This window comes from Hemiscyllium ocellatum, chromosome 8, assembly GCF_020745735.1.
Source record: "Hemiscyllium ocellatum isolate sHemOce1 chromosome 8, sHemOce1.pat.X.cur, whole genome shotgun sequence".
NCBI lineage: Eukaryota > Metazoa > Chordata > Chondrichthyes > Orectolobiformes > Hemiscylliidae > Hemiscyllium > Hemiscyllium ocellatum.
Window position 1 is genome coordinate 55,890,559 of NC_083408.1, and position 21,809 is coordinate 55,912,367.

The window sequence follows — 21,809 nt, forward strand, 5'->3', positions numbered from 1 at the left end:
AGATGACTACATGTGGACTCCTCTGTCAGCCAGCTCCAGCAGCTGGTCGTAGTTAATATTTGTGACTGACACAAATCTTTTCCTGATATTGGGGATATTAAATCATCTAATTCACAAATTCAATTAACTGCACATACCTAAGAGCTGTGTATGCATTTATTTTGGAGTTATTCTTTTGACATGTGTCTCCCTAGTTCTTGCCCGTATACTGCAATTTTCAAATCTATTCTGCACTAAACATAGGCCAGAGTAGTAGGAAGGGATTTACTACAATCACTGAAGCACTTTCGGTAAATACAATTCAGTAACATTAAAGCAACTTCAGAAGAGCTGCACTGTAGAAGTCACAAAAGAGATATGCAGGCATTGTACCAGTGGAACTCATTCCAATAAATATTAAGGCTCAAGCAGGAAATTAACCAAACAAAACTGTTCTGGCTGGCTTCCCACATATCACTATCACTTCAAAGATTTTCCACTGGAAATGATGTTAGATGTTCAATATGCATGGGAAAAGGATCAACATAAGGTCAGTTCTTCTATAACGTGATGGTTGCATTCTTGTGCTCTTTAGAAACAGCACTTAAAATGGTGGCATTGTAATTGCATTTCAGCCAACAAATGTTATAAAAATTCATGCTGTAGCATCCCCAATTCGTCAATCACATTGCAATGAATTTGTGTTAACAAAACGCACGTTTTCACAGAATGACCTGTATTCAAAATAGCTGCAAATGATAAGGTCAGATCATATCATTTTCTCACATTACCACAATAATGAGGTTGAATGTTAGTGATGCTTGCATGTTACTGGCATGTTGCTGGTGGTGGGCTAGCAGACGATGCCTTAAATTTTAAAGAAACCTCCTCTAGCGGCAGAATTGAACATGGGACTGAATGCACCATTTTACCTATGTGTTCATTTGAGCACTTTAGTGTCGTGAAAATATTGGGAACTTGATATTAGGATAAATGTCACAGCCCAGTTATTTCTCCCACTGATTTGATGGTTTTAGCCACTATTCCAAGATCACTAGATATCTTCATTTATTTGCAAAGCAATACAATGTCATAGTTATCAGAAACTTTATTGTTTAGCTACATAGGATTGCACAAAATTTATTGCATAAAGACTGGCAATTTGACCCAAAGCCTGTCATGATTTCATGCAGTTCACAAACCATTTCCCATCTTGCTTCATCTAACCCTGTCAAAATATCTTTCTATTCCTTTATCCCTCATGTATCTGTATAATTTACCTCCGTAAATGCATCTGTGTTACTATTTGCATTCCACAGTGAATTTCCATTATCATGACACACTGAGTGAAGTTTCTCTTCAATTCCTCACTGGATTTATTAACATACTTATATATGTATGGCCTGTTCCTAGTTATCAACTAATTTCAGCAGATTTCTAGAAAATAAATTAAAATTAGGGAGCAGGATATGGAGATATTGATCCATTGTTTTACATAAAAACACATTTTTGGAAGCTTTGAATCAGAATTCTGTTTTCTCAGTTATTGGGGAATTTGCGCAGCTAAGAAATAATAGAATTAAAAGGAAAATAATAAACCACAAAGAAAATTCAACAAGGTTTCTTGGACTGAGAAAAAAGTTGATTTAAAACTAAAACTTTCATGGAAAACAGCCTGTTGCAGTGTTGCATGTAAAAATAATGTTATGTCTTGTGAATGAATAGTTTACCATGGATCTTCCACCTACAAAGATGATTGACATTGATGAATATATAAAAAAAGAGCTAGTGTTTTATAATTGCTATTCTATGTCAAGCTGAGTTGTGAGCATTTTGGTAACAGATGAAAGCCCCTCCTATCTAAAAGACCGTGAGAAATAGGAGCTGGATTAGTTCATTCGGCCCCTTGAACCTGTTTCACCATTCAACATTCCTCATATCCACTTTCCTGCCCTTTCCCCATAACTCTTGATTCCCCCACTGATTAAGAATCTCTGTATCTCAGCCTTAAAAATATACAAAGATTCTGCCCCACAGCTCCCTATGGTAAGATTCTCAACCCTCCTCAGCTCAGTCATAAATTGGCACCCTTTTATTCTGAGACTATGTCTTTTGATCTAGAATCTCCCATGGGGCGAGTATCCTCTCAGCATAAACTGTGTCAAAACTCTTGGAAATCCTGTATGTTTCAATGAGTTTCAATTCTCGTTCTTCTAAATTCTAATAAGTAGTCCCAATCTGTTTTAGCCTTTGCTCATAAAATAATCCTTCCATACAGGGAGTCATTCTAATGAACCTCTGATCTGCCTCCAATGAAATGATTGCTTTCCTTAAATAAGAGGACCAAAACTGCTCACAATACTCCAGATGTAGTCTCACCAGCACCTTGTACTATTGCATTATGACATCCCTACTGTTGTACTCCAACCCACTTGAAATAGGGGTCAACGTTCCATTAGCCTTCCTGATTACCTGCTTTACCTGTGTGGTAGCTTCTTGTGTTTTGTAAATAAGTACTCCCAGGCTCCTTTGTGTTGCAAATTTCTGTAAGTTTTCTCCATTTAAATAATAATCTATCATTTTGTTCTCCTTTACAAAATTAGCAATTTAACGTTTTCTCACAATATACTCCATCTGTCAACTTTTTGCCCAGTTATTTAACCTATAGATATTTGTCTGTAAAATGTTTGAATCCCTCTCACTTCCTGCCTTTCCACCTATTTTAGTGTTGTCTGCAATTTTAGCTCCAGTGCATCCACTTCCTTCCTCTAAGATATTAACATATTATTGTAAACAGTTGTGGTCCCAGCACTGATCCGTGCGGAACCTACTGGTCATGAGTTACCAACCTAAGGGAGAACCCCTTAAACCCATTTGCTGTTATCTGGCCATGAGCCAATTCTCTATTCGTGCCAATTTACTCCCTGTTGGCTATTATAACAACTCACCCTTCAGTTTTCCCTTATCTCCATACTCTATATAACAACATATAATTGCTACAATTTGCATTCTTGGCTGTAAATTCTCACAAGAATGAAAACAAATCTGATCATTCCTATAATATTGGCTACACTTCCCATCATGCCTCGAGAAAATGTTCACAGATACATTTGTCTATTATAAACTATTAGTATGCATTTAAATATCAATCTTCATGATTGTCTCACCAGACGTTCCACCTTCCTCCCACAGTCCAAAGATGTGGAGGTTAGATGAATTGGTCATGTGAAATTGTCCATAGTATTCAGTGATGTGTAGGTTAGGTGCGTTAGTCGGGGTAAATGTAGAGTAATAGGGTAGGGGAATGGGTCAGGGTGGGTTACTCTTCAGTGGGTTGGTGTGGACTTGTTGGACCAAAGGGCCTGTTTCCACACCGTAGGGATTCTATGATTCTGAAGACAAAAACAGAAAGCAGCGATTCATCGGCCTGTTAACTCATCTGTTACTGGGAAATACCAGAATCAATTATTCAGGAGATAATAACAGGACATTTGTAAAGTCACAATATTTTCATGCATTTTGTGAAAACAAAATCATATCTGAAAATTGTAGGAGAGTTATTTGATCAAGGGAGGGAGAATAAAGGGTATGCAAGATGCAGTACATGTAAATTTCAAAAAAATTAGATAAGGTGTCATATATGAAAATGCTGCACAAGATGAGAGTTCAAAGTTTCAAGGTAATATTATTTGAGTAGTTAGAGGATTGGCTTACTAACAGCAAGGGAATCGAGACAAATAGATTTTTTTCAGGTTGGCAAACTACAATTGCACAATTGTCACAGGGATCAGTGCGGGGACCTCACCGACTTACAATGTATAATAGTGACTTGGAGGAAGGAGCTGACTCTTGTTACTAACTCTCCAAAGAAAGATAAATAAGCAAGTTAAGAGGAGGATACAAAAAGTCTTCAAAGGGATATGGATAGGTTAATTGAATGGGAACAAAATTGCAAATAATGTGGAATAATATGAAGTTCTCGTTGGTAGGGAGGTTAGAAAATTAGATTATTATTTAAGTAGAGAAACACAGCAGAATGATGTAGTATACAAGACTGTTATGAATTCACATTTTGTGGGAAATTTGTGGGAATAAGATGCTAAAACCTAAATTTACACAACTAATTTTTGCTAATAAGGCATGCTCCAACAAAATTTGAGCCAGTGAAACTATTTATTAAAAGATTCCCTGAATCTTTTTTGTGGCATTTCTATGTCCTTTATTTTTGGCTGGTTAGAATGCTCATCATCTGGTGCAAATAGTGTGGATAATTCAAAAAGGGTTCCTCCTGGGCACCTAATACAACCCTGGGCGAAATAATAACTGGAGGAACAAAATGATGAGTAGAACATTCTAACTTAAGGGCCACAACAGCTCCATTCCCTTCCCCAACATCAGTGGTCTAAGTGTGTTGGTCCTTATCATCTATTTGTGGTGTACTATATGTTGTCGTCGATTTTAATTCAGCAACTGAGATGTTGAGCATCACGAGAGTGCTCTCGAATTTATTCATTCCATCCTGGATAAAACACTAGCATTCTTCATCAAATTCATTCATCTTTCCAATGTTTCCAGTTTCTAATTGAATTTAGGATCTATGAATCAGACTTTCAAACTGAATCTGAACACGAATCATAAAACAACCCTGTAGCATGTGTAATGTCACTTTTCTCCTGAAGCTACTGAGAAATGAGTCTTGAAAAGGATCAAAGGAAACTTGTCCCCGTTCTTTAAAAGCTGAACTGCATTTCAATAGAATGTTTTGGATTTACAGAAAGAAACCTGATCATCTTAAATTATTTATCCCTATTTTGTTAACAAAATTTACTTTTCTCCAAGTCCGATTACTAAATTACATACGTCCTGCTAATAAAGGATGTGAGCATGTATAAAACTCAGGCATTTTATGAGGAATTACATTATTTTCCCAGCTGATTTACCCCTTTACTCTTTTCAGCTGAAGTGTGTAAATCATGTCTGCAGAAATTGTAGTTTCTTGTGCGACTGATGCTTTTTTATCTCCATCTCCTCCAGATGACAATGAGAATTCCAAGTCAGATGAGAAGGGCAACCAGTCTGAAAACAGTGATGATCCAGAGCCAGACAGGAAGAAGCAGTCTGGGAACCACTCAGATCATGAAATGAACTGCAATGATGATGACAATAGCTCTAGCAACCAGGACAGCAGGGACAGCGATGATAGCTTTGAAAATTCAGACTTTGAGAGTCAGAAAGCAGCTGAGGACAGTTTTGGCACTTTTGGTTCTATGCAGATCAAAGTAGAACGATATGCAGGCAGCGAATCGGAGATGCAGTTGCCAAACCGTGAATCAGTGACCTCAGACAGTGCCAAGGATTCAGATAGTGCAGGAGAAGTGACCATCCAGTCTTCCAGCAAGCACCAGAAGAGAAAGAAGAGGAGAAAAAAACAAAAAGGAGGCAGTGTTACACGTAGAAGGCTGTCAAGTGCTTCGAGCCCGAGTGGACTTGACTCAAACATAGTAGACCAGCCTCAACTGCTGTCCTCACCAAACAGTGCCTCTGTGCTTAAAATTAAAACAGAAATAACAGAACCTATAAATTTTGATAATGATAGCAGTATTTGGAATTACCCTCCTAATAGAGAGATCTCAAGGAATGAATCCCCTTATAGCATGACCAAGCCCCCGAGCTCTGAGCACTTCCCCTCTCCACAGGCCAACACTAGTTTACATGTCACTATTCCAGACTCTGTACTTACCCCGCCAGGGACTGAAAATACTGCCAATCGTAAAACTCAGTTTAGCACCTCATCCAACACTACCTTAGTTCCTGTCACAGATCCTCTGTCTCCTCCTCTGTCAACCTCCCCACGAGACAAGCATCTCAGCAGCACCAGTACCACTAGTTCTGTGCTTTACACCAGTGACCTAGAAACGCTGCAGAGGTTACAGGCTGGTAATGTGGTGCTTCCCCTAGTTCATAGGGTAACAGGAACTCTAGCTGCCACCAGCACTACTCCTCAGAGGGTCTATACTACTGGCACCATTCGGTATGCCCCAGCTGAGGTGACCTTTGCCATGCAGGGCAACTTGCTGCCTAACACTCATGCTGTCAACTTTGTTGATGTTAACAGTTCTAGTTTTGGGTTAGAGCCCAAGACACCTATGGAAATGCTTTATCACCATGTACATCGAATTAACATGTCAGGGCCATTCGGGAGCACTGTGAGTGGGGCCAGTCTGGCCCAAATGCCTGCAGGGAATGTGTTCACAACAGCAGAGGGACTCTTTTCCACACTTCCGTTTCCTGTGTATAGTAATGGCGTTCACACCACACAATCATTGGAACGTAAAGAGGATTAAACTATGACCATATACTGTGTTCAGTATTGTGTTCTGAGGCATAGACAATGTTTTCAGCTGAATTCTAGTGCTAGCACTTTGAACTTGAGCAGGTCAGCTCACACCATCAATACAACTGTTCTCATGTCTCTTTTGAACTGTGACTAATCATTCTGTAATGTAAAGAGTTATTTTTTTGCCTTCAGAAAGTTGAATTACCAGTTAATTGTAAATGTTCCTTCCAAGGTTTTCCTTTGCATCTTTGTGAAGATGCCTTTAATGTGTACATGCCTCTGCCATAAGATGCAAATGCAATGGTGAAGAGATTGTAAAATGAGAGAATTACAGATTTTAATCTATAATGATCTTGATATGATCAAGGTTGAAGGAGGTAAGTATGGAAAGATGACCCAGTTTGACTAAGTCAGACTTTAAAGGGTTTTTTTTTCTTTTTAAAAATAGGGCATAGTATTTTGAAATTTTATGCAGAGTTTAATTCTTTTTTATGATTCAGATTTTTCTTACTTGCACATAAAGCAATTTGGGTTCTTACATAATTTGATTCTGGCCTGTGTCTAGAATGTTAAATTCTTGAAACTGTAGGAAGATGGAATCCATGTGTAGTTAATGAACCATAAGTAGACATTACTTCTGCTACCATGGTGCTACCATTATTAATCTTTGTTGTCTTCGTAAAATATGCAGCATATGGGCTGGAATTTGTGGAAGAGTGCTGTTTTGTACTAGACAAATGGATTTAGTTTCCAGTTTGTGGCTGCAATCTCCTCATTCTCTTATGACCAGAATCTGTGTTAACCTTTTCTGCAGCCATGCAAACTTTACCTCCAGACTAAAAAACACAAAGCCTCACGCCGTTTTTATAGTCGTTCTGCCTTTTTTCAAAGTGCTTTAAGGAGACTCAATAAGATTGAGTTGAGGTGAGATACTAGCATTTATTTTCAGCTATATTTTTCTCAGTATAACTGAGGCTAATCTGCAATTTAAAATAATGTTGTTTTAGAGTTTTAAGAAGAATATTTGACATATTATGTTTCATTATTCTTCTGTTTACTGAAATAGAGGAAATTCTAATTGTACTTTAGTTGTTAGTACTGAAACAGAAATTCAAGATTGAGTTTATAAGCTTGGAATAGGTACACAAATCAAAACTGCACATTAATTAATAGACTCGCAATTCTATTTTTCTGTCATCATTTTGCCAAAAAAAAACACATTCTAGTGTTTGACACTATTTGTGATTGTCAGTATAAATGCTTCTTTCACTCCATCTTTGGCAGCTGTTCATTAAGGCATCTAATAATGAGAGTGAGATAAGTAATGTGTACAATGTGTAAGTGTCCTTGACTGTCAGTCCCATTGCAAAATTTAATGTGTGTTACTATATGCAGTATATACTAAGCTAATGTGGCAATATTGTCCTTTGTCCTCACTGTGCTTTATCTCTAGTCTGCAATGGTCAATTTCATTACTGCAATCCTCGTGAACCAGTGATTCTTGGGAGGTGATGTTTTTTGTGTGATGGCCTTCCTCTGTAGTGTCACCTTATGCTGCTTCCACTGTCTGTATACCTTTTGTTTCTGCTGTTGCTTTGCTGTGTATTCTTCAGACCTCTCTCAGAGATAAAAGACTCTTAACTAGCTCATGGTTAATGCAACCATTTTCACAGAGGAATTCTGGGGATGACTTATCTTCCATCTTGCCAGACAATGCACTATATAGCAGGCTCAGATGTATGTGACAGATTGCCGCCATGGAGCCTCAGCTATAAACATTCCCAGAGTCCCTTGTGCTCTAACTGCAAACAATAGCTAAAACAGCAAAAGGAGCTGTTTTTTAAATGTTTCTGTGTTGGTGTCAAATAATTTCTGGTGATTTGAACTAACAATAATCACAGCTGCTGTCAAATCACATAGTGTTTCAAATCGCAGTATGAAAAATTCATCACCTGTGAAGGCTGTGTCTGTGTTTTTAACTATTTCTTGTACAAGTATATAAAATATTTTATGAGGAATTGGTGCCAAGTAGCTAAACAATGGGGCAAGGGGTTCTGTTAGTATCAATGTTAACAGTGTTACCAACTCTACAATACAAAACAATTAAAAGTAAATTTAAAGAGACAACTATGGTACATTTATTTTTGTGCTTCAAACTTCAAGCTAACCTTCTGAGTGCCTGGCTTATTTAAAAGAACATTTCATTGATCACAGATAATGCTGCAAACCAGAAATGTACATACTTCATTTACAACAGGATTCTTTTATACTTTTGTAGATTATTTCATCAATTCAAAGAAACATGTCATACATGGTTATGTAACTTGATTTTATCATCCTGCAAATGCCATATTCATAATAAACTTTTCTTGGATTTGTTACTATCTGGCATCATTCTTTTACACATACATCCAAACTGTTAATACATTAAAGTAATGAAGCTTTAAACATCTCATGCACATAATATCAATACTGTCATAATCAATAGCATATACTTTATGAAGATTTTATTTACCAGACTTATTGCTCTGAAGATGCTAAAAAGACAGTTAGCCAAAATCTTAAAGATTTCTTTCTGCGCGTGGTTATTCAAGTAAAAACATTACAAAATAAATATACCAATATGTGCATAACTCAAGTAAGCATGTTTTTCAAAACACTTCTGCAAAATCTATTCATTCTGATAAAAGTGGATGGTCAATCTTTACTGAGATGTTAGCATTGATCTAAATAGCTAGATTAGTCAATAAACTATAACCTTATTCAAAAAGCTAATGCAATTGAGAATTATGTGCTCTAAATTATGAGGCTTTTATGTACTCTAAATTTATCCAGAGAGGATTTAGTTGAAACTCCCGTGCTCTCTGGGCAGCCTGGAGTGGTTTGTGAATTAACTCAAAATTGTAATATTTTGCATGAGTCTCAAATATGTATTTTTTTCTTTTAACAATTTTAACGTATTTAGATTTGTTAGGAGACTCCAAATCAAAGATGCTGCAGTGGCAATTAAAATGTTCTCTTTGTTCATCATCATCTATTAAATAAGTATCATGAAAGCTTTTGAGAATGACCTGATAAGCAAGTCCTCCTTCTGGAAGGACTATAGTAAAATGCTAGTCATAATCTCAAACAGAGCACTGTTATATTTGACGTATTTAACTTTTAATTGCAAAGTATCATTGCTGAAGCAATGCATGTCCATATACAGCAATAACTGGTAAACATCCAGGCTTGGCCTGATAAGTGGTAAGAAACACTTGAAACACACAAGATCCAAACAATGACCATCACCAATTAGACAGAATTTAACCATCGCATTAGATCTTTAATGGCATTACCATCACTGAATCCCACACTATTAACATCCTGGGGGTTACCATTGACCAGGAGCTGAACTGGACCAACCATATAAATGCTGTGGTTGCAAGAGCAAATTAAAGGCTAGGAATTCTGTGGCAAGTAACTCACTTCCTTCTTCTTAATGCCTGTCCATCTACAAGGGGTATAAGTCAGGAGTGTTATGGAATACTTTCCATTAGTTTGGATGACTACATCTCCACCTTCATCCTGAAGTCTTAGTATTGCATACTTTCTACAAGATGCACTGGTGTAAGTCACCAAAGCTGTTTCCTGACATCACCGTCTCATCATGACCACTATCACTTAGTGGGACAAAAGCAATAAGTGCAAAGGAACACAACTGCATGCATGTTAATCTCCAAACCAGACATCTTCCTGATTGGGAACTTTATCAACTTTTATTCATTGTTGTTGTCTGAGTATTCTGAACATCACTAACAGCTCTGGGTGTCCCAGTTGCAAGGCCTGCAGCCATTTAAGGAGGCAGCTCATCACCAAGTTCTCCAGGGCAATTGGAGATTGGCAATAATGCTGGTCTAACAAGCAATGCCCACTCCCATGAACAAATTTAAAAGGTTATTCAGTTGTTTCACTTAGCTATTAGTTGAATCAGGACACTTTAATATATAAACGTAGTCAGATGGGTCTCCTTGGTGTATTTTTCTAAAGCAATAATCTCCTTTACATCAGAATATTGCCATATGCCAATTAAAATGCATGCTAGTCCCTCTGGAAAACCAACTATTGTGAAGAACAGCCAATGTTTGGCAAACAAGTGCTACCATGATAAATAAACTCCCTTTTTGCAAAGACATAATGCCTTGTGTAACATAACACATTGAGATTGAAGTTCAGAACACATGGGATATGCTTGTGTGTATAGTACACATTTTTAGAAAAAAAGAAAGCTTCTAAACTTGGATCTTTTTATACACTCATACAAAAAAAAATGCTTCTGCGGTCCCAAAAGAGCAGCTAGTCTGGGTTTACAAAGTGACAAGATTACAGGCATTATTTCATCTTCCCTACGATATCACAATTGTTACAGTACAGAAGGAGGCCATTTGGTTGCGTTAGCTTTCTGAATAGGGCAATTTACTTAGTAAGGTTTTCCTACCTTCTGGAACCATGCACGTTGTTACTTTTTAGATAAGACTCTAACATCCTTACCTCAATTGAATCCAGCCCTAGCTTACTCAGTGCATTCTAGACCTTAACTACTGAGTGTGTGAGAAGCTTTGCCTCACACTGCTTTTGCTTCTTTTACCAATTACTTAAATCTGTGCCCTCCCCTCCTGTTCTTGATCCTTTCACAAATGGGAACAGTTTCTCTCTACCTATTCTATCCAGACTCCTCATGATTTTAAATATCTCTTTCAAATCACCACTCAGCCTTTTCTTCAAGAAACTGTCTCACCTTCTCTAGTTTACTTGCAGAACTGAAGTTCCTCATTCCTAGAACAATTCTCATGAATTTGTGGTGGTACTGCCTGCAATAATTCTGTAATGAATTATCCTTTATTAAGATAAAAGTGTGACTGAAAATTTATTTTCTAGTTTACTTTTGACACTATTTCCTTCAAAGTATGTAAACGTGGAGCCTTGAGATCTAACCTTAAGTGGCTTTACCAAAGTTAGTTTTACAAGAAATAAATACAATTCGAAAATGCTAGATACCCCTGTGACTTATCCAAATTTCATGCATGAGCATTCAGAGACCAATGGGTTAGCAGCTCCTACAGCACTCACAAGTGTTATTGATAATATGTATGAGAAAAAGATCTGCCAACTCTTAGCTCATATCAGGGAAATGTATGGTTAATACTGTGGGTGTGTGGCACTTAGCAGGAATTAGATGGCTTTTAAAGAGCAAATCTCACTATCAGTGACCGTTTTAAAAATACACATCAAAATTTTTGAGTAATGTTTAAAATATGCTTTGTTTTATCAAGTTCATTTTTTGAAGATTGTTGAAGCAGTCAAGATTGATGACTGTTGTTATTAATTCAACACTTTGATACTCTAACGCACAATCTCTCCTCCAAGGCATTATTCTCCATTCAAAGAATAACTATCAAACTATATAAATATAGAAATGAATAATAAGAAAAGATTGTTATTCATAAATATTTGTAAATCAAGAAATGGTGCAGCTGGTTCATGAATTATTTTTTTCATCTAGATTTGAATGCAGCTTGAATTGGTAAGATGAATATCTCCCCTTAGTCAGCCTCAAGGCTGCCTTCTTAAAAAGTCTTGAGGAATTGTGTGAAACATAGTTGCATGATGGGAAAACTGGCCAATCCCTGGTTGTAACACAACACAAGTTAACAAAGGTCAAAGCAATGCTAACCTTTGACATAGGCGAAGTCCAGGCAAATTCTTTAACCTCAGTAGACCTTGTCAGAGTTTGATTAGCTGGCTCCATATAAGTTCTGGGATACTGGCTAAGCCTAAGTAAGGACATTCCACAAAATCCTCTGAGGCGCCAACAAGGACAAGATTATGTTATGACATATATGTCACAAGGTTTTGGGAAGTTAATATGATAAACCTCAGAAGTAATAAAAGATCATAATTCAATGTACCAGTCTAATGGATGACTAACCTTGAGTGATAATTATTGATAGTATTGATAAGTTTTAAGTATAAATATTCCTGCTTTTCTCACTGTAAGTGCAAACTTGTGAGAGTAGCTCAGAGCTGCGACCCACTCTCTCTCTCTCTCCCAAGTCCAGCCATTCTGCATGCAGCTTCCTTGTTAATAAAGACCAATTGTTTTGTCAGAACAAGGTTTGTTAAATTTTCTGTTGGGTATTGTCGATTTTAGCTCTCACAGTCCTGTAACTATTTTTTTTATCCATTTCTACAATCTGAACCTCATTTATTGTGGATGTGAGTCAGTAACAACATTCAATAATTCTGGATTAATTCTAAGGAAAAACTCTACTTCACTCATTGTGTTTGTCACTATGAGAAATGTTAATCTTTTCACCAGTATTATTCAGAGTTAAAGAGTGTGATAGGGAAAACTTTGCTCCACATTTGTCATCAGCTGACCAGAATATCACAATTGGTGTTATACACATGGCATTAACACATACTAGCCCTCATAAACTCTGATGAGTAAAAAAAAAGTAAATGAAATTAATGAATGCAAAATAGTAAAAAAAAACTGGATTGTAAAAGCATCTATAGATAAGTAAGAAGGAAAAGATTGGTAAAGATAAACGTGGACCCATTCAGGCAGAGACAGGAGAATTTATAGTAGGAAATAGAGAAAAGGCAGAGAAGCTAAATTATTACTTTGCCTCTGTCTTCACAGAAGAACATACAAGATGTCTCCTGGAAATAATTAAGCTCCAAATGGCCCAGTGAGTGTGTGGAACTGAAAGAAATTAGAGTTAGTAAAAAGAATTGTAGTATTACAGAAATTAGTGGGATTACTAAATTAAATTCCTCGAAACTCATGAACTTATCCGCAGAGTGTTGAAAGTGATCTACGGTGATAGCCGATGTATTGGTTCTCAACAATCAAAATGCTATTAATTCGGAAATGGTTAACTCAGAGAATGCTGAATCTTTGAAATTCTGTGTGTAAGAGGGATGTAGAAGTCCAGTCATTAAGTAGGATCATGAAAGAAATCAATAGATTTCTGATTATTACTGACATTAAGGATACAGGAATAATGTGGTGGATAATCAGCCATATGGGGTGTCTTCTCCTGCAATGATGTAAAGGAGATGAGTGAGTAATAAACCAGTGGATGGCATGGCTGTTAGTGCGGATACATGTGTGGACAATGTGATGTAGTGTTCTGATGATAGACATGTCAGGGAAGGTATTGCATGCAATGAAGGATGTGTCAGGGCATGGACCTTGATGGGATTGGATGCCATGGCAGAGATGGAGTGAGAGTGAGTTGACAGAGAACAGAGTATAGCATTTATCTGGGCAGAGCAGAGAAGGTCATTGGCCTTCTATCAGCACTACATCTGGTCCACTGCACCATGGAGGCAGCATCAAGCTGAGTGATGATCTCTGACCAGGATGGCCATGCCTGGGGGGGGCACACCTCCTCTGACGGTCCTACAAGAAGAGAACATCTCTTCATTGCACCACCCTGTCCAACAGCATATCCCTCACTAAGAAACATGGTGCAAGCCTCACCTTCTCTGCCATTTCTCCTCACAACTGGCATCACCAAGCAGGACAGCTGCCAAATGCCAGTCTCCCCCAAGTGAGAGGTAAGAGTTCAAAGATGGCATGGCACAAGAGATGCTGGTGTTAGGATGGATGTACACTGAGTGGTGAATCCTTCTAGGAATGGTGCGTAGTAAGATGGAGCAGAAATTAGATATGATAAATAGAGATGGAATAACAAATGATGCAGAGAGTTTGTTACAATTTGAAGCAAAAACTCACTTGGCCTTACAGCGAGAACCACTCCAAAAAACTCAATGCATGAGATTGAACCCTATGTGTTCATTGTAATTTTGGACACTAAATCTAAATAATAATTTTGGTATATGTAGAGCATTTTTATGAAGAATTAAGAATGGTACGTACTGTATAAAAATGAGCTCTTGCAGTAGGCTGCAGATTGAAATGAGTTATTCCAGCATTAGCGATATGAAATATATTTAAATAGGTGCTATCTATTTCTAATTCTTGGACTTCTGTTGATAAATCACCTTTACAACTGTTTTCAATACAAATTCTTTCTTCAATGAGTTGTTCTTAACAGAGTACTTGCTTAGTGAAAGACAAAATAGCCTTTCATGACAGATTCTTATGGAAAATAAACCATGATTCATTTAATGATGTATTAAATGCCATCATTTTTTTTAATGCAGACTCTAAAATGATCATTAGCAAAAATGAGATGGGCAGCAAAAGCTTGAGCTTGTAAAATGTTCCACAGTTAAAAGTCCATCTGCAGAAACATAAGGAACAATAATAAGACAAAATATTATTCATCATCTCATAGTCTGTTCACAAATTTAAAAGATGTATAGGTTCTCTTTGAATTGTTAAAAATTCTTGTGATCTCATGATTGTTACCTGCTAATATTGGCACTCCACAACCACAAAGATTAAACCTCAAATGAAATGAAGACTGAAAGAAAGGAAAAGACTTCTCTGATAAAATGACATTTGATGAACAGTGCAGTGCAAGTTAACATAATTACCATTAAATGCAGCAAAAATCAAGCATTCCCTTATATCTGATCATTTTTGGCATTTTGGATTTGAATTGAATCTTGGTTTTTACATTGGGTAAAGGAAGACATGGTTTCCTGCAATGAGGTTCTATTTCCTTTGTATAGACTTTGAAAATTTAGCTTTAGATAAAGTTTGTTGGGTTAATTATATTCTGTGTGTGTACACTCACAAAGCATAGCCATCACAAATTAATTCTGATTAAGTGAACTTAAGGCACCACTTGGCAATAATTGTTTTATTCTGTGTATTATCCTGGATTGAAATATATTCAAAATAAACAGATTATTTTCTTTAAGCTATTAGAGGAAATACTTTCTCGTTTAAAAATCTACATAAATATATATGCTGCATCTCTCTGTTAGGTGACATGTTTATAAATTATCAATCAACTTGTAATTAGCCTTCTGTGGAATTGAATGAATTGAATTCAGTCAAAGTGAGTCATATCTTGAACAGTTTAACAGAATAGATAAGTTAGGTTTTGTTAGAGTAATTTTATTGATGACATGTCTAGTCTACAAATCTAAATGTAAGACCACTGAAAGTACTTTCAGCTTGATTTAAAAGGATTCTGGTTAGTTAACAAAAACATTAATATTTTGAATACTACTTACATTTGTGGATTATGCACATCAAAAGAAAGTTTCCAATTCCAAGGTACCTTTTTCCAAAAGTAAAATTAATATTCAAAAAATATCCATAAGTGCACATTGATGTAACTGTTCAAAGTTGACATTTCATAATGCAAACAAAATGAGTTTCTTATAATATTGCATGTTACTCATTACATCTGCAATTACAGTTAATATTAATAAATTTCATTTCATGTCAAACAGCCCAAAAGGTTTTTGTATACAGTTCCCTGTCTCTCAGTGTATTATAAACAGGTAGGAGGCTGGAAGAACACAGCGAGCCAGGCAGTGTCAGGAGATGGAGAAGTCGATGTTTCAGGTGTAAGCCTTCTTCAGGACTGGGGTGGGAGCAGGGGGACCTGCAGATAAATGGGTGGTGGGGGCAGGGTGGTGAAGTGGGGATAGGAGAACTGTAGCGGTTCAAGAAGGCAGCTCACCACCACCTTCTCAAGGAAATCTAGGGATGGGAAATAAATGCTGGCCAGTCAGCGACGCTCATGTCCCAAACATGAACATAAAAGAAATCTGCAACTCTCACCCATGGATAATTCTGCACTGGGATTCTAACAGGTTCCTCACAAGCAACTTTCACCATGTTTATGGCCCTCCAACCACAGTTGATATTTGTCTAAGTGTGCATCCCACAGAACACAGTGTCTGTATTCCGTAGAACACAGCGTCCAACATCGCACAGCTACTCGGGCTGAATTTCAATAGCTCTCACCAATGAATAAAAGCAAAATTCTGTTGCTGCTGCAAATCTGAAATAAAAGCAGAAAGTGCTGTATAAACTCAGAGGTCTAGCAGCATCTGTGGAGAGAAATAATTGAAAAGAAGAATCATATCTGACTCAAAACGTTAACTCTTTTTCTCTTTCCAGAGATGCTGCCAGACCTGCTGAGTTTCTCCAGCAATTTGTGTTTATCACAGCTTTTGCCAGACCAGTGGTCCTTTCCCTACCAAAGGTCAGTTTGTGTCTTCTCTTCCCCACTTTGCCAGAAAACCTGTGCATTAGGTAGTTATGGACACAGTTCACTTTAAATCTCCAAGTAAAATGAAACTTGGCTCAGGTGATTGCCGTGACACAGTTGTGGGGTATGGGGGCCTGACCAATACTGACAGCACCTCACACCTAGTGATCAGGGTCTTGCCCATAATGGAAGTACAACATTGCTCCTACATGCGTAGTTCTTGTTTGATCATAGAATACATAGTCCTTCCAGTTTTTAAGGCATATTTGTAATTTTGGGTAGGTGATTTGATGCACATGAGTCAATATCTAGTAGACTGTGCTGCTTTTTCAGGACTCTTCCTCAAGGTCAGACTGTGCCTCAAGCCATTAAATCTACAAAGAGATGTTGTGAAAGCCCTATACTTGCAATTAGCTAGATCGTCTGAAAATGGATAATGAGAGAATCATTGCCCCCAAGATGTTTCAGATACTAATATAGTATGCACTTAAAATTATAAAATTGATAAATGGAAATGAGTTTGCTTTTCAAAGCTTATAGTGATGTAGTCTTAAACAAATACAATCAGTAAATCTATTAATTATACCTTAAAATTTGAGAAGTCACAAACCAAATGCAATGGGCATTCAAGATATGTAGGCTGTATTTTTATTTTAAAAATAAACAAAAAAAACGCCTTTGTAAGGTATTGAAAATAGGATTGTAAAATTTTCTGTCTTCTGTGAATGTTGAATATGCTTTTTAACAAATGTGGAAAATGACACTCATGTGAATCTGAATCTTACCAAATTACTTTTGTTGCTTAAAATGATTTTTTCTTTTTTCTCCTCAATGACCAACACTGTCTAATGAAGCATACATTTGGGCATGTTACATCAGAAAGGACAGTCAGCAGGTTGTGCAGGACAAGGTTGGAAGGGATACACCTTCTGGCATTGTTTGTTTGTTAGCCCTTACCTGAAAATTGTACAGGTTGCTCCTACCAATAGAATATGTTTATCTTAAAGGACACACAATTAACTTCCATATATAATAGTCTCAAAAATTATTTTGTAAATATTGCTAATGTACACAAATATGTCTAAATATGTACATTAATCTGTTGAAAAGTCTATCTTAAGTATTTCAAATGCCTAAAGGTTTTTCATTTATGTTTTATTAGGTTTAAAGATTGTGCAGTAAGCTAAATAGTTGGATTCCCCATGTTGAATTAATTGTGGCATTTAGGCATCTATTTTAAACATTTTACTTTCTAATAACACTAAAGGGCTGATCTTACTTTGGCCAAAATGAGGTTAATGAGAGCGCGATAAACTCAAAATGGGAACAAAAAATCCCTGTTAATGGGTAGTAGGTTTCTTTACTTTGCGATCGGGGCCTTATGACAAAATTTCCCTTTTAGAACAGTACTGCAGGAATATTTGTTGTGCCTACTTTGATAAGGGATACTTCCTGAAGAGGACTAAAAATGGTAAACTTGGTTTTGTGGGGGTCAGGAAGTGTTGGAATGTAATCCGGAATGATGCCACCGTGGATGATGTTTTGGAGAGGAGTCAGCAATTAAGGTAGGAATGTTTTCTTTTCCTGACAAAACTATGTGACTTGGAGATTGATGCTGCACAATATGTGTGTACACCAGGAAAGGAGTTTGATATGCACGTGTTCAGAGAACATGTTTATCAAGGAAACAGAACATAGTCAATGGAAGTGATACAATATTATAAACTAGTTATTATCTAAAGTGTACAAGAGGAAACAATATAATTTGATGATAATGCAGGATTGCCATGGGGGTTAAAAAATCAATAATTCACTAAACTAGCTGCAATAGTCAGTTTTGTCTCAGTGTTAGCATTCTCATCTTCTAACCAAATAGTTGTAAAAGTGAACCTAGAGACTCGAGTACAAAGTCTCTGCCAACAGTTTGGTGCAGCACTGAGGGAATACTGCACTTTCAGAGGACCCTCTTATGGCCCATCCTGCCCTGTGGTATTGGTACAGAATTGATGAAGATCAGGGGGTTCAGCTCAGTGCCCTGGCCAATATTTATTTCTCTATAAGCAATACTTAAGACCAGATTGCTGGTATTGATTATGGTCCCTTGTTGTGCACAACTGGACTGTTGCATTTCCAACATTACAGCAATGACTATACTTCAAAATTACTTAAACTGTAAAACTTTTGGACATGCAGAATATGTGAAAGGCATTGTATAACTATGAGCTCATTATTTTCTTTCTAATGCACCACCATTCAGTTTCCCCATGCAAGTTCACTGCTACAAGCCAAAATATACATACTTGTGTTTAATGCCACTGTTAAATTAATCAAAGGTAATGAATTAAACTTTCATGAATGAAAGTATACTCCACATAGCAATTCATCCAATAGCTTTGATCTCTACTGAGAAAACATGTCTAACTGAAGAAACCTAACTTTATGAGCTAGGATGACTGCATTCACAAAAACTAGATTGCATATGGTCTACCAAGTGTCCTTAAGAGGACTGCTGAAGATCATCACCACAATATTATTTTCTTAAAGCAGACTTAATCAATATGGAGTCAAGGGGAATGTTTCTCCAGCCTGGACTCTAAAAATGTGTAACTAATAATAGGAATGTAATTCGAGTACGAGATTTTTAAAAAGTTGCAGGAATGTTGGGAATCTGACATAATGGAAAATGATAGAACTGCATAAATGCTCAATAGCTTATGTAAGAAAAAGGCAAATTGATATTTCAATTGGGAACCTCCTATTCAAAGAAAATTTTCTCTTCTGTTTAGAAACAGCATAACATTCAAGTATCATCAGAGAATCTTTCCAAACTACCAAAAATGACATCCATTCCTCAAAATAGTTATTGATTACACCTACTACTGACAAAATGGCAGCTCAGAGTAATTATTCAACAGATTCTATCTCACCAATGTCATTATTATTGTCGGTAAAAAAAAATATTGATGCATACATGAGCTGCAATCTGGTGTATTTCCATAACCCGGCATAAGTTCAAAAATTGAAACCAAATAAGTCAGACATGAAGTAGATGCAAACAACTGCAAGCCCACCGAAAGCTGTTTTACTTATTTTTAAGTTTACTAAAATCTTGTCATTACAAATATCGAGGCTAGATTAGAATGCTTTTAATAATAATGGTTTGTGAAACCTCTTAATCGTTGGAAGGAGCAAAGTCATGCTCAGTCTCAGAAACGAAAGGTAAATGAATGCTCTAGGAAAATGTTCACTTACTCTCTAATGTCAGCTGCTGTATTAAGATAGTTGCTCAAACTTGCATGACTAGTTGTTTCTAGTGCAGAGCCTGAAGATTGCTGAAAAATGACATGTTTGCTGAATCACATTATTCATTTGTGTAATAGGCAGAATGACTTTTTGGCTTGATAATTGACATTACTAAACTATTCCCCAGTGTACCAATAAATGAAGCCATAGACGTTTGGATTGCAGGAACACATCATCTAGACCCTCCATTACTGTGTGAATCAATGTTCATTGAATTTATGACTTCAGCAACTTGTGTATTTGACATCATGTGTGCCCAAATAGATGGTGCTCCCATGGATTCCAGAAGACCCTGCTGTAGCAAACAGCTTTATAGGTTTCCAGGGGAAACATGGTTTGATGGGATGAAATCTAGCTTCCTAGCCCTGTATATTTCTGACAGTTCTACGATATCTGACTCCACAACTGAATATAAAAATTCCTGTACACATCTTAATAGACTCCATCCAGAGCTCAATGAGCTCAAGTTCATCTTTAAAACGGAGCAGTGAAAAATGTTGGCAGCTCTTTCTTTTAAAAAAACAGAAAAAAAAACTGTGGATGCTGTAAATCAGAAACCAAAACAGAAACAGAAACAAGTGTTCTGAGGAAGGGTCACCGGACCTGACCGCTAACTTTGATTTCTCTTCACAGAGGCTGTCAGACCTGCTGGGGGCTTTTCCAACAACCTCTGTTTTTGTAGCACATTTCTTTGACTTTTTTGTTGATAAATCAGCCAGGGGTTTCTCTTACTGTCTACCACAAGCTTACTTTCACTGATCAATATATTCATTAGAATTCCTATAGTGCTGTGTGCTGTAAGATTGGCCTTTTGGCAATACGGTAAAGAGCACATGAGCCATTTGTTCACTGTCATCCTGCACAACAATGGTTATACTGATCAGATCACATTGTGTATATCAGTGGTAAGTACCTCAAACATTTATTTCACATTGCTACTCTATAATAGAACACGAGTGGTGTTGCCTCCACATAATGCTGCCATCAAGCCAAAAAGACATTCTATCCATCACATAATTGAGTACTGTGGTATATGAATTTCAGTGCTGATGTGATGTCCATTACATAGCATCTTCATGCCAAACGCTGACAGATTGCATGCAACAGCTTATCACTTTGTCTGTTCTAAAGAAGATTGTGAGACTGACACACATTTGCTAAGAAGGTTTTTTAAAAAACTTTTTATTTATTTCTTTTCTGAACAATCAAAATTCTGGCTGTATCAAACCAGCTTGTGCTTGCAAACCTTAGATGTACATACAGATTAGGAAAAAAAGTTGGCAATTCGACCTTTTAAGTATGCTGCACCATTCAATAACATCATAATTCATCCATCTGTGCTCTGAATTCCACACATCTATCTATGTTCAAAAACCTTTGTTTCTCAGTAGGCAGAGAGATCAATCTCTGCCTTAACAGTAATTAAAGATCCCACCTTTACTGCCTTTTCAGGTTGAGTATTCCAAACTCATACAACACTCCGAGGGAACAAAGTTCCTCTATCTCGTCCTAAAAGTGTGACATCTAATATCCTCCATTTGTTTTGGACTCACAAACAAGAGGAAACCTTCTTTCCATATCTACCTTGTCAAGACCATTCAGGATTTTATAGGCTTCTATCAAATAACTCCTTGCTTGCTCTTTGAAACTCTAGTGATAACAAGCTGACCCTATCAAAACAATAGTTTTCACTTTGCCTAATTTATAATAATAATAAATCAAATCAAACCAAAATCTTTCCTCAAAAGACAACTGCTCACTCCAGGAACCAAACTATTACAGGGTGACACAGTGGTTCACCAGTTAACACTGCTGCCTCACAGTGCCAGAGACCAGGTTCAATTCCAGCCTTGGACAATTGACTGTGTGTGGAGTTTACACATTCTCCCTGTGTCTGCGTGGGTTTCCTCCCACAGTCCAAAGGTGTGCAGGTTAAAGTGAATTGGCCATGTTAAATTGCCCATAGTGTTCAGGGATACGTAGGTTAGGTGTATTAGTCA

The 21,809-nt window shown here is 37.0% G+C and overlaps 1 protein-coding gene across 1 annotated transcript in view; it reads left to right on the forward strand.

The window, feature by feature from the left end:
- LOC132818253 (neuronal PAS domain-containing protein 3) overlaps positions 1-6,323 on the forward strand; it is a 1,297,641-nt gene extending 1,291,318 nt beyond the window's left edge. The window contains exon 12 of the mRNA XM_060829049.1: positions 5,014-6,323. Coding sequence (XP_060685032.1) covers positions 5,014-6,323 — 1,310 coding nt within the window. The remainder of the gene's footprint in view (positions 1-5,013) is intronic.
- Positions 6,324-21,809: the final 15,486 nt, after the last annotated feature.